The sequence below is a fragment of the Protopterus annectens genome, chromosome 3.part1 (genome assembly GCF_019279795.1).
Source record: "Protopterus annectens isolate FY-2018-M chromosome 3.part1, PAN1.0, whole genome shotgun sequence".
NCBI classification, from domain to species: domain Eukaryota; kingdom Metazoa; phylum Chordata; order Ceratodontiformes; family Protopteridae; genus Protopterus; species Protopterus annectens.
In genome coordinates this window covers 1,568,983,827-1,569,003,588 of record NC_056732.1, presented here as the reverse complement: position 1 = coordinate 1,569,003,588, position 19,762 = coordinate 1,568,983,827, and the positions used below count along the sequence as shown (strand labels likewise).

The following is a 19,762-nucleotide window of genomic DNA, read 5'->3' as shown; positions in this document are numbered from 1 at the left end:
CTTGGTTTGGTACTCTAAACTTCTGCTGTACATCACTACTGACCTATCCTGTCTCTTTCTCCCTGCACCTCTGTCCTTCCTGCCTTCTTTTACTCTTACTTTGTCTAACTTCCCTGGCTTTCCTGATTGTTTCTAGTAGCTTAGTTTTCTAGGGGTGCATGCCCCGCTCCATGCGCCCTCGCTACGCTCGGGCTCTCTTCGCTCCCCTACCCTACTCCCATTCCCACCCACCCCTACATCAATTACACTTATACTCTCCATTCCCTTCCCTTCCTGCCTGCTCAGCCTCTCACAACACACTTCCTACCAGTACTCCTCCCCATTCACCTCACTTCCATCCCTCCACTTTCTGCCAGCCCAGCCTCTCACAACACACCTCTTGCCAGAACTCCTCCCCAACTCACCTCACTTCCTTCCTCCACTTTAGTTTTAGTCCCCATACTAACTCTCTCTCATCCCCCAACAATGCAACTCTTCCTTTCTTTTGCCATTCCACTACTCATTTACCTATCAGCCTTAACCTCATTTCACTCATACCACTCGTACCTCCCCCACCCACTTAAAGGTTCCCCCACCTCTACATTCCACACTAACCTCTTCATTACTTCCTACTCAGCTATCTCCCCATTACATTTTAGTATCTCCTCCTCTACGTTTCACAAATTTAACCTCCTTTCCAATCATACAAATACCCTCAAACCTAAACCTAAACTCATCTTCCTTCACTTAGCTTATACTCCACTCACCCACCTTACAAATAAACTTCTACTCTCTGGTGACATCCACCCTAACCCAGGCCCTCAGTCACTTCATCATTCCTCCAATCCCACCCCTTCTGCTCTCACCCCTAACCATACCCATACTGACTTATAACCAACACCTGCACATAAACATCTGCCCATATATTCTATAAATATTCAAAGTCTAACAAACAAGATCTCAGAACTACATTCCTGGATAGCCCATACAAACCCTAACATCCTTGCCTTGTCTGAAACTTGGCTCAAGTCCCACATCACTAACAGTGAAATACTGCCACCAGGTTTCAACATCTATCATGCTGATAGATCCCCTAAAAAAGGTGATGGTGTAGCCATACTCTACTCAGACAGCCTAAACATGTCTCCTATCACTATCCCCATCCCCAATTTCTATCCTGCTGAACTTCTCATCCTAAACTGCCATCTCAACCCTCACAAGAAATTTGCTGTCACTTCTATCTACATCCCCCGTGGGAATAATGTACCCACCCTAGAAAATATCCTATTAGTCACAACTTAGACTATGAAACCCTCATTCTTGGTGATGTCAATATAGACTGGTCCAAACTTACTACTGACTCACCACAATCCAGCATCAACTTACATGGTTTCCATCAACTAATTACATCCCCCACCCATTTCAATAAAGACTTATCTTCCAGCTCCACCATTGACTGGATACTCACCAACTCTCTTCAGCTCTACCATAGCTCATGTAACCTACCTGACTCCTTAAGTGATCACCTCTCCACCTCTATCCTTAGACACACCTCCCAGACACACAAACCACACCTATTTAGAGATTGCTGTAAGCTCTCTAACTTCAATAACACCCAGTTTAATTCCATGCTATGCAGTATTGATTGGTCTATCCTTAAACATATCCCTCTTGATGATGCTGTCATTAAATTCAACAACATTTCCCTAAATACCCTTAATTCCCTTGCTCCCTCCAGGTAAATCAGAGTTAAATCAAATCATGCTCCATGGCTCTGTAAAGATACTAGAGAACTAATGCATACCAGGGATAGCACCTGGAAATTATGGCTTAAAACCAAGCATACTCCCCATCTACTTAAATACAAAACATTACGTAACCTAGTTAAGAAATTGGTCACCAAAGACAAGACCTCTTACTACGACTCTTCTCAACTGGACAACAGGTCCAACACACGCAACTTCTGGACTACTCTTAACAAAACATTTTACCCTGGCAAGCCTTCTTGCCCTCACCCTACCCCAACAAATCTCCTCCTGAAATTGCTACCCTACTCAACAAACACTTCTTTGACACTATCCAAAACCTTACACCCTCAAATACTAATGCTGAAACTATCACTACTACCAACAACCCTCATAGCCAGAATCTCTTCTCATTTAAACCTTTGTCAACTTCCTACATTAAATCCCTTCTTCTTAAGCTTAAACCATGCTCTCCCTCTACCGATAACCTACCTCCTACATTTCTCAAACTCGCTGCTGAATCTATAGCCTATCCTATATCCATTCTTATTAACAGATCTATACAAGAGGCTACAGTTCCTACTATCTGGAAATCCTTCTATACTATTCCACTGCATAAAGGTGACAACTCCACTGATCCATCTAACTATCGTCCCATTGCTATTCTTTCTCCCATCTCCAAGTTGCTCGAAAAATGCATACATTCACAACTTCTCAACCATCTCCTCCAACATAACCTTCTCACTCCCACTCAGCATGGTTTCCATCCCCACCACAGCACATCTACTGCCCTCTTCTCTTTCACTCATACCATAGCCAATGCCCGTGGTAACAATCAGCTAATATCCTGCCTCTTCCTTGACCTTTCCAAAGCCTTTGACACAGTCTCTCACCCTATACTACTTTCTAAATTATCTAACCTCAACCTGTCTTCCCCCCCCCCTTGCTTGGTTCTCCAGCTATCTCTCAGGTAGGCAACAATCTGTCAAATGGCTCTCTCCTGCTCTCCCTTTATATCTGTTCCAACAAGTGTTCCTCAATGCTCTATCTTGGGTCCCCTCTTATTTAATATCTTTACAAACGAACTACTTATACAATATGCAGACGACTCTACACTCATCTCAATCTCCAGTAGTATCACAGACCTTCTCATCCTTACTCAAAACTCCTTTCTATCCACAGAGAAATGGCTATCTGACAATCTGCTTATCCTTAACCCTAAGAAGACCAAGCTCCTGCTCTTTCTCCCCCGCTCTTTTTCCAATCACAAATCTACATTTACCATAACATCCTCTAACAACACAATCATAAAACCTGAACCACACACTAAACTGTTAGGCGTCATTATAGATGACGAGCTCAAATTTAACTTACACTTACTGGAAGGAATAAAAAAACACACCAGAAACTTGGCTTGCTCTATCGTAACAAAAGATTTCGTACTCCAAATACTAGACTCTCCCTAGCTCAGTCCTTCCTCCTGCCCACACTTCTCTACGCAGCCCCAATACTAAGCAATATACAAGCTACTACCATGAACAAATAGCAACAAACTTACCATAAAATTGCAAGATTCATTACTAACTCCCCCTACAACTCCCATCACTGCCTTGCCTTGAACTCATTACAATGGTTCGAATTCCCTCAACTACTGCTACTTTCTCAATTTCAAGTCATTCACTCCATTCTATACAGGCATTCATCCTGTCCAGCTCTCACTACTCTTGTATCTACCAATACCCCTTCTAGAACCCTCCGCACCTCTAACCAACAACTTCTGAATGTAGACCATCCAAAGAAGAACACAAGCAAGCTGCAATATAACTGTTCTATAGCCCACACTTGGAACAAACTTCCTCTGAACATCCGCTCTATCATACACCCTGCACACTTTAAAAAGGAGCTCAAACATTATCTTCTCAACACTAAATCATGTCTCTGCTTAGAACCTACCTGATATGTCCCCTTTATACAAATGGTGCTCCTTTCCTCTGAACTCCTGAAAGCACCTATACCTTCCTACAAAGCCTATGCAATAAATTCTGATTCACTTGTATATAGGTTCATATCTCTTATTTGATCACTTGTATATAACTTGTTTTTGCACAAAAAAAAAAAACACATTAGGAGTTCATATACTCATTTCTTTGAGAAAACTCTCTTGCTGTAATTTGAATATGTTTGAGTCATAATTTGTATTAATATGTTATGGAGTTATAATTGGTTATGATACTTTCTATGTTTTGTTACCTATGTTATCCCAATTGTTTTTGTAATTGGAGCTTTTCTCCTCGGGTCTCCACTGAAAACGGGCTCATGCCAACCTGGACCAACCCGGTTAATAAATGTCAACTAAAAATAAAATAAAAATAAGACATTAAACTAAGGTCCTATCTGTCTGAGTTGATGGTAGCTCAGGGGGATGTAAAAGATCCCATAGCACCTATCAAAAAGAGTAGGGTCCTTTATTATGTACAAGTAATTACACATATTTACAAATATATACAAATTAATATATTCACATATTTACAGAAAAGTTATACATCCATTTCTACAAGATTTTCATATCATATACTTATAGACCCCCACTCCTTTTTCCATAACCAACACTTAATTTTCCTTAATATGTTTGGAATGTTCCAATTGCCACTATACATAATCTCATTCAGTCTCTCATTCTATATAACCCAAATAATACAAAACATTTTAGGCATATTTCCTTTCACTAGCAATCTACCAATGTGTAATATCCATAAAAATCCTGATATTCATTTTTCATACACAAAGCATTTTCCCTGCTTTATGGCTTTAATTCTCTCTAATGTCAAATGTTTCCATGGTATATTCCCCTTACCTTTTTCATTCCAATTTTTCTCATTAATTCTTTTAATTCTCTTTCCAGGGGTGACATGCCACTCTTGGACTTTGTAAACAATAAAGCCCTGGACCAGATTAGTCCCCACGCCCACTAAGAGACAGGGTCAGCCTTGGGTCAAGTGGTGCACTAGACAAAAGGTTTCCGCAGCACCCCTCCACACCACCTGGTGCCCCATCCTGGTCTATTTACACTACCTAGTTTACTGGAAAAGCACCCCTGCTAGAGCGACGCCCTAGGCGGCCGCCTAGTTGGCCTATGCCTAAGGCCGGCTATGCTAAGACAGCAATCATACTCGACCTGATCCTCACTAACATGTGAGAACAGTGCACATACCCCTTCCCCTGGTGCAATGTTCTCTCTGGTAATGTCAGACCAGGAAAGCAGTTTCCTTCAACCCCTGACACCAACTAACCCCATAACATTTAGGAGCTGTTCTAAGGCAAACTTCCTATTATTAAGTGACAACATGGTAAAATTTAAAGCCCTCCTGAGAGCATAGTTGCCTATATGGAATTGTTTATACATACTCTATACAATCATGTTAATAAATGCTTAGAGATAGCTGTACCTTTTAGAAATAAGCTCAGAATAAACTCAAAAACAAGCCACCCTAGTAGATTCCAAACATCAATAGGCTGTACAACATAAAAAAGAAAGTCATAGAAAACATCAGGAAATACAAATCTCAGCAGGATGAAACTCTCTCATCAATCTAATCAAACAACTCAGAGGGCAAATCAGATCTATCACAGCCAGTTTTTATGGTAAAAATAGACTACCAGGTCAAGGATAATCACTAGGCTTTATTTAGCTATGTCTGTAACCTCAAAGGCTGCAGAGAACAAAGCGCAGAACTAATTGTGAATGGAATCACCTACATGGAGCCAGAAGATATAGTAAATCTACTGACTGACAAATTCAGCTACAGTTTTACCCCCCTCTCATCCCTTGAGAAATACCATCCCATATAACCCCCCAGCAATCTTTAGGGAACAGGTTCTAAATGCACTCTACAAGGCCAAGAACACTGAATCAATGGGCTCCAATAATATTCCAGGATGCCGCCTAAATAGCTGAAACACAAGCTATCAAGACTTCCGGAGTCACTATTTAACCATAGCCTCCAGTCAGGTTTCATGCAACACAAATGGAGAATTGCAACAGTCATCCCTTCGTGGGTCATGGAAACTACAGACTTATTAGTTTGACTAGTCTCATATGCAAAGCCTTGGAAAGGATTATTATGGAAATAATTAATAATGACATTGGAAACCTCCAGACCCTGGATCTGACCCAGTTTGGTTTTGTAAAGGGAAGATCATGACTACTCAGTCTGTTAGAATTCTTTGAAAAGGTCACCAAGGCAATGGATGATGGCAAAATGGTGCATACTGTCTACTTTTACCTGGCCATGGCATTTGATACAATATCCCATGCAGGCATTGTAAACAAACTTACAGAATTAGGCATAAAACCCTGTGTTACACAATAGATTGCTAGCTAGCTCTCAGATAGGACCCAGGAAGTTAGAATAGGGGAGTCTGCCTCCACAAAGAGGCCGGTCACTAATAGAGTCTCTTAGGGCTGTGTGCTAGGTCCTTTCCTCTTTGGCATCTACTTCTCTGAAGTCAAGGCCAATATCAAGGGGCACTGGCTGAACAAGTTTGCAGATGTTTGCAAACTGGGAGCAGTCATAGATTCCCCTCAATACACTAACATCCTCCAGGAAGGGCTAATACAGACAATAACTGGTGCCATAGACTTGGTTTAAAATTCACTGCCAAGAAATGCATAATAGTATCTGTTTGGGAGGTCAGCTACCACTGCAAACTACTGCATTGATAGCACACCCCTAATAGTAGACCCAGTTGTCAGGAATTTGGGAACATTTGTAGGCAGTAACATGGTTTTTGATCAACATGTGTCTAAGGTAGTAAGGAATTCATTCTATGTTTCTCAACTTATAAGTAAGGATGTGGCATCTAAGTACAAGGAAATCATTCCACTGTACTCAGTTCTCATTATATCCATCACTGAGTACAATGCCCCCTTCAGTATGTACCTGGCCAGGCACATACAACAATTGGAATGTTATAGGTGTGTACTAGGCTAATGGCCCTGCAGCCTTTACAAGCCTAGCCCATAGGATTACCCTGGCATTGTGCCATCTGACCTTAGTTCCCAGTGCCTCTGTCGACTAGAGTTACTGGATTGATCTCCGAGGTTCCCCATAAAAAGAATACAGGGCAACAACATGTCCTGTGCAGATTGTCTCAAAGCCCTATCCCTATACTCTGTCTCCTGCACATTGTTGAGGGGTTGATTTATGTATGACATACAAGGCATCCCAGGATCCAACTCTGAATGACCTCTTGCTTATCTGCAAAACAAATAGCATCAAAACTACCCAATCTACAGACATAAATCTTTCTTGTGACATAAATAGGACATGTTGGAGGGAAAGGTATATGTCTCAGAGAATACCCCTATCTGGAACAGGCCTCCCTTCCATGTGAACCAAAGTTCTTCCCTGACCCTGTTCAGGTGTTACGTGGATCAGTGGAAGGGAAATCAAATATTCACCCCTGGTCTGTCATCTATGTCTCTAATGAATACAGGCAAACTGTAAACGTTTGACCATCCATGCTCTAGCTTACATATACCCCGAAAAAATAACCTCTAGAGCACCAAACTTGTTGGATACAATTGCAATGCATGGCTAGGCTTAAAAAGACCCTTGTCATTGTTAGCCTAGTATATGCCTATGAACTCTTGAACCTATAAGCTCTTAATGCCATTCACACTTTACTTATATGGTAGGTGCCAAAGGTTAAGATTTAGGACAATTAATGTACTTCACATTATTTTGGGGGAGTGGTAAGATTCAAACACCTTCTATCCATCTCATTATTTAGGAGAAGAATGAAACTAATGGGTTGTGGTTATGTAAAAGGGGGTCTGCAGGGACACAATCTCAGCAATAGTTGCAGCACTGTGACTGTTATCTACTGGCCAGGTCCAGAGTGTGCATGGCAGAGGATTCAGTATCCCATGCAAGCTGGCTTGATAAGGAGTTGCACTGGATGTACCATGACCTTAGCTTGATACAGGTGTGCTGCATGTCTTTGAGTGACATTTGCTATGAGACATACCACTCTGGTGATGGCTATGATCACAACCACAGGGACATCATCTCCTGGGTATAGACACTTCTACAACAGATGCAGCTGTGGAAGTGCTACCATTGCGGGAGCAGAATATTTGTTGTCTACAGCCATGCTGGCTACCATCTGTACACTTGACAGCTAACCATCTCTGTGGAATGCTCCTCATCCCCGGCAGGCAAGAATATACACTGCACATTCTAGTGTGTGATTGACTAACCAAGCAATCACAAATACAGAACATGCACTCCTGTAGGTCATCACACACATCCTACATCACCCTGACTATCTCTGCCGCGGTTGTGGTGGTACTAACTTGTGCTTCCACTATGGTCCTGCACATATAGTGTGTTGTGATGACTGACACACCAACCTCAGAGGAAGGCAGTATCATGTCTCCAGTGAGCACCATTAACCAATTTTCTGTGTGGACCTCTCTGCCCAGGAGTAGTAGGAACAGATTCTAACAACTGTCTTTTGGGAGCCCACACCCTTCCCTGACTGATAGTGTCCCCATTATCCTCTCCTCTTTGTGGCTAGCCCAGATATCTGCAGGTGTAAAGACTGTGTCTATGGACACACTACCCATGTCCATCACACACACACTCTGTACTCCCTGACTGTGTCAGCTCATCCTTCCTTCATCATCAGGGGCTGCAAGTATTCCAGTATTAGGCGGTGGCAGTTCCATGCTGATGCTGGATAAAAAGTCTCTTGTGAATACACCAAAGCACAAAATAGCTAGGGTAAGTATAATCCAGCACCAGACATAAACCTGTAACTGATATTTACAAATATAAAACTGATAATAATAATGGACGGCACAGTGGTGCAGCAATTAACATTGTCACCTCACAGCAAGAGGTTCTCCAGGTTGACTCTCATCTAGTGTGCCTTCTGTTGGAGTCTGCATGTCCTTCCTGCATTCATGTGGGTTTCCTGTGGGTGCTCCAGTTTCCTCATATGTCACAAAGACATGCATCTGGAGCATTGCTCCAGGCCTCCACTGAAAATTAGCTTGTTCCAAGTCGGACTTTCCTGGTAAACAAATGTTAAATAAAATAATAAATAGTACTATATTTTTATTCCTTGTGCAGATGGCTGTGGATGCTAACCCCCTGACATACCTGTATATAAGTCAGGCAGCCTTTATACATTTGAAATTAACTAGTGATTGTAGAGGAAGTTCCACATTAAACACAAGTAGCCCCGTGTTTGGCGATTTTTGATTGGCCCATATACCAGTATATGAGCCATTCAAAAAATCGCACAGCAGACCCTCTTCTGTTCAATGCGTAACACCAGGCAGTTCCACAATAAGCTCTGTTTTGTGATTTTTTGATTGGCTTGTATACCAGTATACAGGCCAGTCAAAAAAACAAAGCAGAGACTGTTTCTCCGGGATTTTAACCGGCAGTACAGGACTCGGGATCGGGCTGCTGATCCTGGGGACAGTTTCACTCAAATAGGGACGTTTGGCTGCCCTGCTTACAAGTAATAAACATACATCTTATTATGACAGGTTGAATAGAAGTTAAAAGCAGTTTTAGTAAAAATGAATGGACTTGAGAAAAGTAGCACTTACCTTGTATAAGCAGAGATATTTTGCTGAACTAATGTTTTGAAATTTACCTTTTGTAAGTCTCTTACTAGGAGCTATAAGGAATTTTTCTGTAGAGTAATGAAACTTCCTGTTTGTCATGTGGGAGCACTCAGTATGCATTTAAGGCATAGCTTATTATTGTTTTTGATTCACCAAATCTGCATGATGAAAAAACCTGTTAACATTGTGCTCAGTTTTATTTGATGCTGTGAACACCTTTGTGTCTCTGCAGGCAGCACTGTGCATGTGAAATCTAAGCCATGCTTCCAAAATGCCATGTTTATCCATCATGTAGAGGTTATGAGCTGGAGAGATTACTGTTCAGGTAGTGTTGGAGGTGTACAAGTGTGTGCCTGTGAGCAGGCTGCATTTGTAAGTGTATCTGTGAGCATATGTCCCTGGGAGCTCACACCAGGAGGGTTAGTTAGAGAGTGGGTGAGTATGTGTGGGAGTGGGGGGGTTGTCATACTTCTACACACACCCCGTAGACTAACAAGCAAAGCCTGCAACATTGGGTTGAGGGGTTCACTAGCCACCAGGGAATAACTTTAATGATGTGGGACATGGGGATCACTAATCACCAGTCAGAACTCTGAAAGCATTGGTCAGAAGGAATACTATCCATCTGACATTACACTTTCATCTTATGCTAACATGGCACTTCCATTTAATGTGGGTTGGGTAAACAAAGACATCGGGTATTACTTTTGAATATTGCGCCTTAGTGGCACTTAAACACAATGTGGGTTGGGGCTGAGTGTAGGGACACTAGTCACCAGGTATTATCCTATGTATTGTGCCTGATACATTATGCCTTATCAGGTGCATTTTAACAAAGTTAATTATTTGGATGTAACACTTTCAGTATTGGACAGCGGCTTCAAATCGGCTATTTATAGGAAGCCTACTTTTTCCAGTAGTTACATCCATTACAATAGTTCACATCCAAGACATCAAAAGTTTAGTATTGTCAAAGGACAATATGTTAGGGTTTCAAGAATGACCTCAGAAGAAAGTGAGTTCAAATCAGAATGTGCCAAACTGTTTGACATGTTTTGTGAAAGGGGATACCCTGACAAGTTCATTGACAGTATCAAACAAGAGGTCTTACAAGGCAGAAAAACAAAAATTAAGCCTATTTTGGGCACAGGTATTGTAGAGAAAAATATGGGACAGGCTGATCATTTGAAACTTGATTTTCAGTATAGTAAAGCCTTTGTAACCCAATATAGTGCAAAGTTTGGTCTTATTAGGAAGATTATTAATGATGAGTGGGCAGTTTTCAGGGATATAACTGACCTTGACAAGCTCAAGAACAAAAATGTGAACGTTGTATACAGAAGGGGGTATAACATCAAGAATATTCTTGAACATGATATTGTTGTTAACAGATATTCAAATCAGCGTAAGGGTACCTATAAGTGCGGAACATGTACGCAGTGTAGATTTATTTCTAACACTAACAAAATTTATTTAATGTCCAGAAACAGATGGATTAGGGCAACTTCTTACTCTAATTGTTATAGTCAGGGACTTATATACTTGGCGACATGTCAACAATGCCAAGCATTTTACGTCAGTAAGACGGAAAGATCCCTAAAAAGAAGGATCTATGAACATTATTATGAGATAGCTAAGAACAATACTAACAATGCACTATACCGTCATACTTTGGCATGCACATCTGCTAAATTTTCATTTTTTGTTATCGAGATGATGGCTAGGGATAATAGGGGAGGACCTTGGGAAATTAAATTAGAACATAAAGAAACCTGTTGGCAGATAACATTAGAAGCCAACAGGTCCCCTGGTCTAAATGATACTATCTCTATTGCCCCACTTCTCAAGCTAAAAGCAGGTAGAATATAATAATAATAACAAGATAGTATTTATTTATATCAAGTCTTATGTAACAAATTCTTCTTTATATACATACATTCAGTTTCTATATGTATTCAATATAACATCATACAAGTATAATGGATCATCTGTGTTTTGTTTGATTGTCATTATTTATTAATAATTACCATATATTTATACACTTTTCATATATATTTTAACATAAGTTTAGTATGAAATTTATAAAATATGTTTGATTTTTATTAACATAAAAGCATATCAAAGTTATAAGAATTTTATATTTTTTAAGAAATTAAGGATTCTTTAAAATGGATGTTTACCATTTTAAAATTTTAAACTTCAAGCATTAACTGATTAATTGTTTTATCATCTATTAAGGTTATATAAGATGAGCTGAAATTTTAGTCAGCTCCTTATCTGACGAAGTCAAGCAACTGCATGACGAAAACGTTTGAGATTGTATACTGTGAACGTTAATAAACTTTTTATTTAGTGATTTATTTCGCTTATAGTGTTAGCGTGGTTGTGGTTTCCTCTACTGACTTTTTTGGATTACTGGTGTTTTTTAGTCAGTCGAGTATACTTTCAGTGTTTTTGGTGCCTGATAGGCACATAATAAAAAAAAAATGGAGCATAGAATTGCTTGACATCAAGGATACTACAATCAGTGTACCTTAAAGACACTAAAAAGAATTACAAAGCTGTAACCTGCCTCCTCCTACAGAGGATATTAGCCCTCTGCGCCACCACTATACAACAGGCATGTGAAGTAAAAAATATATGACTTAAAAATATGTAAACTAAAAAGTGGGGGGGGGGGGTAAATGCTTGAACCCTACACCTTTGTGATGGGAAGCAACATTAATCAACTGAACTAACTGATAAGTTAATGTAACAAGTTTATTTTAATATAATGAGGATATTGGGTATTATTCAATACCTGCAACTATGAAGGAGGGAGACAATGAACATTAGGCATACCTCTCAACCTTGTAGCACAAGAAATCTCAAAAAAGCCAAAATGAATGATGGGACAAAATCACTAATTTTAATTATTCCTCATACAAATTTAAAAGGTCACTAGTATAACAGCTTTTGCACTCCAGGGCCTTCATTGAGGGATATGAAGTGTGATACTCTAATCATCACCAACCCCCTTTTTCCCATTTTCTACATGGGGTTGGGGTGTTGTGTCACCTGTCACCATCTCTCTCCCTCTATTCAATGTCACTCTCCTGCCTTCTTTGACACTCATATATAACAACAAGATTCAAACAATAAATATCTATTGCATAAAAACAGTACAGAACTCACTCTAGTACCTAGGCTTAACAGCCTTCAAGGAGTAAAGAAAGTTCATCTTTTCATCACTTAAATATCACAATGAAAGCACCTGGCTCATCCAGCTAAACAATTAAACTTAAATTTCAATTTAGACTAGGAACTTCCAGTTGCAATTTACATTCACACCAGCAGGGGTCAGAGTACCATAGTTTAAAATAAACACAGTTTCCTTGTACAAAAGTTTACTTTTAATATCTAAGCAACTGTCACACGCAACTATGTTTTCCAAAATAGTACCCCTTAATTTCCCTGGGTCACTATTATGATATATTTTAAAATGTGTGGACAAGGGGCTCTCAAGCTTAACATTTTTTATATCCCTCACACGCCTGTCACAGGTCTTCTCTCACACAATCTATCCACCTCTTTGCTGCATTCCCTGCTGCATTCCCTTGTTTCCTCTTGCCTTCTTCCTCTCTGTCCCAAATCTTCTTCACTATATTGTCTTCTGCTTTTTTGCACATGTTTCAAAACCACTGTAACCTGTTCTCTTTGACCTTTTCTGCAATTGGAACTACTTTGGCTTCTCGTCTTACGTCCTCATTTCTTTATCTGTCCCACAGTGTGCATCCTAACACCCTTCTCAGGCATTTCATCTCCATCACCTCTAACTTCCTCAGCTGATCTGCTTTTACTGCCCAAGTTTCCATACCATGCAAGTAGTACTGGTCTCACCACTGTTTTGTACACTTTATTTTTCAGCTTAATTGGTATTCTTCTGTTATATACTACACCTGACACTCTGTGCCACTTGGCTGCAGCCCCTCTGATTCTAGCTTTGACTTCCTCATTCAGACTTCCCTTCTCCTCAACCACCTTTCCTAGATACTTGAAGCTGTTAACCTGTTCCACTATTTTCCATTCTATCTCAGTTCTTAGCTTCTTCTGAACTCCATCATTTGCTGCCATTACAGCTGTCTTATCTGTACTCAGTTTCATCCTATCTGCCTTCAGTTTTGCATTCCATTCACATATTCTTTGCTGAAGTCCTTGCTCAGAATCTGCTTGGAACACATCATCTGCATATGGCAACTTTGTTGATCTGTCCCCTCCAACCTATTTGCTAATGAAGTCCATCACCAATATGAGCAGCAGTGTGTTCACTGAACTCTGGTGCATAAACACTCCCACTGGGAACCCCTGTGTAAAACTGAACACTGTTTATACTTGACTTATTGTGTCCTTATACATAAGTTGCACTGCAGGATTTCCCAGATCAGTTTACTTGGGACCTTCTCATATGCCTTCTCCAAGTCTTGGAATGCCCAGTTGGACTCTTTCCTCATCTCTAGCTTCTTCTCAATTATCTGTATCACTGTAAACATCAGGTCAGTCATGCTGCACCCTAATCTGAATCCACACTGCTTATCTCCCACCTTACTCTGCATATTTGTTTACCAACCACCCTCTCCAGAACTTTCATGCTGTGTGACAGGAGTTTGATACCTCTGTACTGCCCACATTTATGAATATCCCCTTTGTTCCTGAACACTGGCACTAGTTCTCTAGTCATCTGAGATATGCCTTTCTCTCTCCACACTGCTATGAGTACCCTCAGAAGCTATTTCTCCCTATCACACCCAGCATCTTTATCATCAGAAGCTATTTCTCCCTATCACACCCAGCATCTTTATCATATCTGCTGTGACCTCACCTGAGCCTGCTGCTTTCCCTGACTTCATATTCCTTAGTGCTGTTCTTGCTTCTTCTATGGTGGGCTGTTCCTCTTCTCTCGTTATAGGCTGTGTCAGGGGCAGTACAGCTTCTGTGAGTTTTTTTTCATTCAGAGGCTGTTGAAAGTACTCCTTTCACCTGCTTCTGATGTCTTGTGGACTGGAGAGCATGGGGTTCCTATTACCTTATTGAAGTTCTGAAACTTCGAACACCATAAGGTCAAAACTTTATGTTCGAAGTTTCAGAACTTCAATAACTTAAAAAAAAAAACAAAAGAAAGAAAATAAACTGTTGCAAGCCCCCCTGCACCCCTTACATCCCTTCCCACACTGTATTGCAATCTCAGAGTAGGTATATTTAAAGAACGGGGGGTGTGGGGACACAGACCACCACGTGGGGGGTGCAGGGGGCTTGCCCCCCTGCTTGCAACAATTAGGTAGCTATTAGGGTTTGTATTTTTTTTTAGTTCAAATTCCTGAAACTTTGAACATCTGAGTTTGATGTTCTCAGGTTCGAAGTTTCAGGAATTCGACAAATTAATAGGAACCCGAGAGCATGTTGTTGCTAGCATCCCTTATGAAGGGTGTCTGACTATCTTCTTTATCTTTCTGTCTGTGCCTTGCAACCTGATATAGTTTTTTTTGTGCCATCCACTGACTTACTTTCCAGAAGCTGGTAGAGTGCCTCTGATGTCTTGTTCTTTGCTATTGCAACTTGTTTCTTAGCTTCTTTGCTAGCCAACCAGTATTTAATCACAGATCGGTTTGTCTTTTCTAGCTCCCATTTTTTCCTGCAGTCCTTTTTTTGATGACTTCTAGGACTTAGGAATTCTACCACCAGCTTTCCTTATGTACCTTATGTGAAGATATGTGAAGGCTGCCAGCCTAGCTAGATATAATTTTGTAGATAATTCTATGTCATTAAAAATATGAATATAATCCACAGGCTTGTCCTCTTAAATGTTAGAAAACTCTGTTAAATGTTGAACTTTAAAAATGTGACCACAGTGCACTCGGCTGGAAGAAAGCTGATAAGTCAAGCATTGTATGACTGATCTCAAAGCTCAGAGACATAATGTCTGGACTGAGGAATTCCTTGTATTCTTTTGAGGCCAGAGTTAATTGCTAGATTTTACATATATAATCCCTTTTATTGCTGTAGTTTCTTGGCCAGGTGCAAGATCAAAGTAATGTTAAAACTCTGAATTTCTGTTAGTCTGGGAACCAGAGAAGAATGATGTAATCTAAAATGAGTCAGCAGTGATGTATTATTTTAAGACTTTTTCAGAGAGAGAGAATCAGAGCATTTGGCATTTGTCTTCAGAACTCACCAATCACCAGCACTTACTTTGTTCTATATGTATGTAAGTAGGATCTTAGACTTTAGTGTTTCACTTAAGAAATAGATAAATAGATAGAAAATAAAATTTAGACTAGCTGTTTTCTATATTTATGTCAGTCTATTCTACAGTGTTATTTTACGCATTTTAATGCGATTTCTGAACTCTTGACTAGCACTGTGTTGAACTGAGATTTGTCTTGTGTTTTTATTATTTATTATTAAATATGTTAAACCTTTCAAATGTGGCTGCTTTGTGTAGAGATAATGTGAGCTCTAGAGTATTTGCATGAATTTAGTGTTACTGTACAAAGCCATTCCAAATAAGCCTTGCTGTTTGTCACACTTACTAATTGGATAATAATATTGCACAGTAATAATTGGACACCCTTTGGTAAGAACCTTTTTAGTTGCTGATAAGAGTAGTTAGTGGCAGTGATCACTACCTTATAACCTGGCAGGAGGGGGCATAGCTGAAGAACCTGTGCCAGCCTTCCTCAGGAGTGTCTGTGTGTTTGTATATAAACCAAAATTCAAAATGTGTGTGTATGTCAGCTATTTGGGCAGGGACACAAAGCACTGGTTGGACAGAGAGAGCACTGCAGGTTTTGGCTTGACTACTCAGCTGAGATCTGTACCCTATAGCTGTGCCAGTGGGGAGTCTTATTGGGGATCTGGACAGAAAAGGAGAAACCAGCCCCAAACCGACTGTGATTTCTGTGTGTTCTTAAGGGAAATTGTACATTACTGTGTGTATATTTGCTATCCTTCCCAGTGTGGATGCCCCTCACTGGTGTTAGTGGTGAGGATTGAGGCTCCTTGATTACTGGGCCAGTGCACGGGTTTCACATATTAATTGGTTGGCAGTGGTGGGATATCCACACCACATATTAATCAGTTGGCAATTGGCTTGTAGTGGTATGGATAGTGAATTCCTTTAGCTTGTGTACAGTGATTACTGAAGTTGTTTTTGTACTCTAATTCAGCCACACAGTGAATATTCAAAGTTCAGATCACAATTGTTTTACTTCTTTTGTTAGCTTAGTTAGTCAGAGAGAGCAGGCAAGCATGTCAGCAGAGGAGTATGGCAAGCTGACAAGGAGACAGTTGGCTGAGATGTGGCAGGCTAAGGGATTGGTGCATGGAAACCTGAATAAGGCATACATGATTGCAGCTTTGGTCTCAGCTGCATCAGAAAACAGCAATCAGGAGGGCGATCACACTGGCTGTGGAGATGTACAACACTCAGAGAATGGACAGCTCAACCTTTCTGCAGAGGACTTACAAATCCATCTGGAGCTAAAGAAACTTGAGTTGAAGGCCAGGCATTTGGAAACAGTAGCAGCAGAGAGACTGAGATGTCTACAGGCTGAGGAGAATGAGAAACTGCTAGGCCTGGAAGCTGAGGAGAAGGAAAGGCAGATGCAGCAAGAAAAAGAGATGCTGACTCTTCACCAGAGTCATGGAGGTAATGGGGAAGGGAGTAACTGGACCCCAGAAACACAAAAGGTCAGTAAATGTATTCTGCAGTTTACAGAGGGGGATACTTTTGATAGTTTCATCCATATGTTTGAGATGGTATGTAAACAGTATAATGTTGACCAAAGGATCTGGGTACAGTTCCTGACCCCCTTACGCCATGGTAAAGCTGTAAATGTACTTTCCAAACTGTCAGACAATGATTTCTTAAATTATACTGCTATTAAGAATTATTTGTTAGAATTTTTTAAGCTGAAACCTGAAACTTATAGGAAAACATTTTGTGAGCATAGATGTAAGGCAGATGAAAGTGTGTGTGAATATGTTGCTGAACTGAGCACTTATTTTGATAGATGGGGGAGTGAATGTGATGTCACCACTTTTGAAGGGCTGGCAGACCTTTTGGTAAGGGAACAAGCCCTTAGCACTTTGCCTGAGGACTTGAGGATCTGGTTAGCTGATATGCAATGTGCTACTTCAGATGAGTTGGGGAAGAAGGGAGACCTATACCTAGCAAGCAGGGCATCCATGCAAAGGTAAGGAACCCCCAGTACTGCTCATGGGCTTAAAGAAGCCCATGGTGGGCATCCCAGACTGCCCCAACAGAATCTGCCAGTAGCAGGGGAAGCCACTAGTCCAGATACACATCCAGGACCTAGTGTTAAATGTTCTGAATGCAACCAGTGGGGTCATGTGGCATACAGATTTCCATGGAGGCAAGGTGGGGAACAAAAGGTGAGAGAGCCGGTAAGTAGGAAAGACAAAATGCCAATAGTAGGTTGTCTTGAGACACCAAGGGTACTGAACTACCATACTGCAGATGTCCTGATAGGGAAGGATTTGGATGAGGCAGTATCATGTCCTTATGCAGTTGCACACAGTCAGGCTAGGAGATAAGCATGTGGGTCTGGTAGCCTGGGAGAGACCCAGATAGATGGCATACTTGCAGCCAGGACTGGTGAGATGGTTACTTCAGGGAGGAAGCTACTCTGTAGCAGTGAGACTGGAGGTGAGCCACAGCTGCTTGTGGGTACTAATGTTCCCTTGGACAGAGTGATTCAAAGATAGAAGTGAGTAGTAGCACCCAGGCTGATAGTGAGGCACCGCTGTCAGAGGATGCCAGAATTCCTGTGGAAGGGGAGCTGGGGAGGGTTACAAAGAGAGAGTTGAGACAGTCTCAGATCTCAGACCCTACATTGCAAGGCCTGAGGCAGGTAGCCAGTGAGGCACCTGATTCTCAAGGGAAAGGGGAATCTGTATACTGGCCAAAGGGTTATTGTATATAGAGTGGACCCCTGAGGGAGGGCTAGAAGGTGAGAGAATACAACAGTTGGTAGTGCCTATATCCTACCATCTGGCACTTCTAGCCATAGCCCATGATATTCCCTTTGCAGGTCATATGGGCATAAAATGTACAAAGAGACATATTATGCGGAACTTCTATTGGCCTGGAATTTCCAGGGTACTGCAGGACCTTTGAGCAGTGCCAAAAGGTAGGCAAGGCAGGAGACAAGGTGAGAGATCCTTTGATGCCTTTGCCTGTGATTGAGGAGCCATTTTGGAGGGTAGCTATGGATCGTGTGGGGCCTCTGAGTATCCAAAGTTCTACAGAGAAAAAGTATATCCTAGTGGTCGTAGATTATGCTATAAGATGCCCTGAGGTATTGGCTTTGTCCTCCACTGAGGTAGAAAAAGTGACAAATGCTTTGTTAGATATTTTCAGCAGGGTAGGTTTCCCAAAAGAAATACTGACTGACAGAGGTGTGAATTTCATATCAGACCTGCTGGCTTGTCTGTGGAAGTAATGTGGGGTGAAGCACCTGAAGATCACCCACTATCATCCCCAGACTAATGGTCTTGTTGAGAGGTTAAACTCTACACTGGTTGGACAGAGAGGGCACTGCAGGTTTTGGCTTGACTGGTTGGCTGAGATCTGTACCCTATAGCTGTGCCAGTGAGGAGTCTTATTGAGGATCTGGAGAGAAAGGGAGAAACCAGCCCCAAACTGACTGTAATCTCTGTGTGCTCTTAAGGGAAATTGCACTTTACTGTGAGTGTATGTGTTATCCTTCCCAATGTGGATGCCCCTCACTGGTGTTAGTGGTGAGGATTGAGGCTCCTTGATTACTGGGCCAGTGTGCAGGCATCACACCATATTTCCATAGATGGCTCAAAAGCATATCTGTTCTGTAGTCCTCACACTTGCTATTTTGAGGCACTGCCATTCTTCTTCAACTCCACCTATATCCTCTACTTCTTGAGGTGCTAGATCACTGAGTAATTTCCTGAACTGTTGTTCTTTCTCTCCAGTCAACTTCCAAGTCTTCAGCCTGGTCTCTGTTGACCTTAGAGTCTTCTCTGACTGCTGATTGCAGCTGATTGTGCCAACCATTGGTTTATGCTGTGGGCTGACTGTTTCACTAGGGATGACTTTGCAATCACTGATTCTAACCCAGTGCCTTTTCCTTACTAGGAGAAAGTCTACCTGAGTTGGATGTTGGTTACTTTGGTATGTGTCTCTCTTTCTGAACCATATGTTGGCTACTATTAAGCCAATTGCCACAGAGAAGTCTAGAATGACCTCTTTTTTTTATTATTGTTGCCCCATCCATGTTCACCCATGTAGTCACAGAGCAAGGACCCCTTCCTCACACAGACCATAAAAAAGATATGCTACAATACCCCTGAATTGCAAAGT

The 19,762-nt window shown here is 41.2% G+C and overlaps 1 protein-coding gene across 1 annotated transcript in view; it reads left to right on the top strand.

Annotated features, from left to right (window-relative positions):
- The first annotated feature begins 10,368 nt into the window (after window positions 1-10,368).
- LOC122797809 (vomeronasal type-2 receptor 26-like) overlaps window positions 10,369-19,762 on the top strand; it is a 153,230-nt gene continuing 143,836 nt past the window's right edge. The window contains exon 1 of the mRNA XM_044066331.1: window positions 10,369-10,774. Within this exon, the coding sequence (XP_043922266.1) occupies window positions 10,369-10,774 (406 nt within the window). The remainder of the gene's footprint in view (window positions 10,775-19,762) is intronic.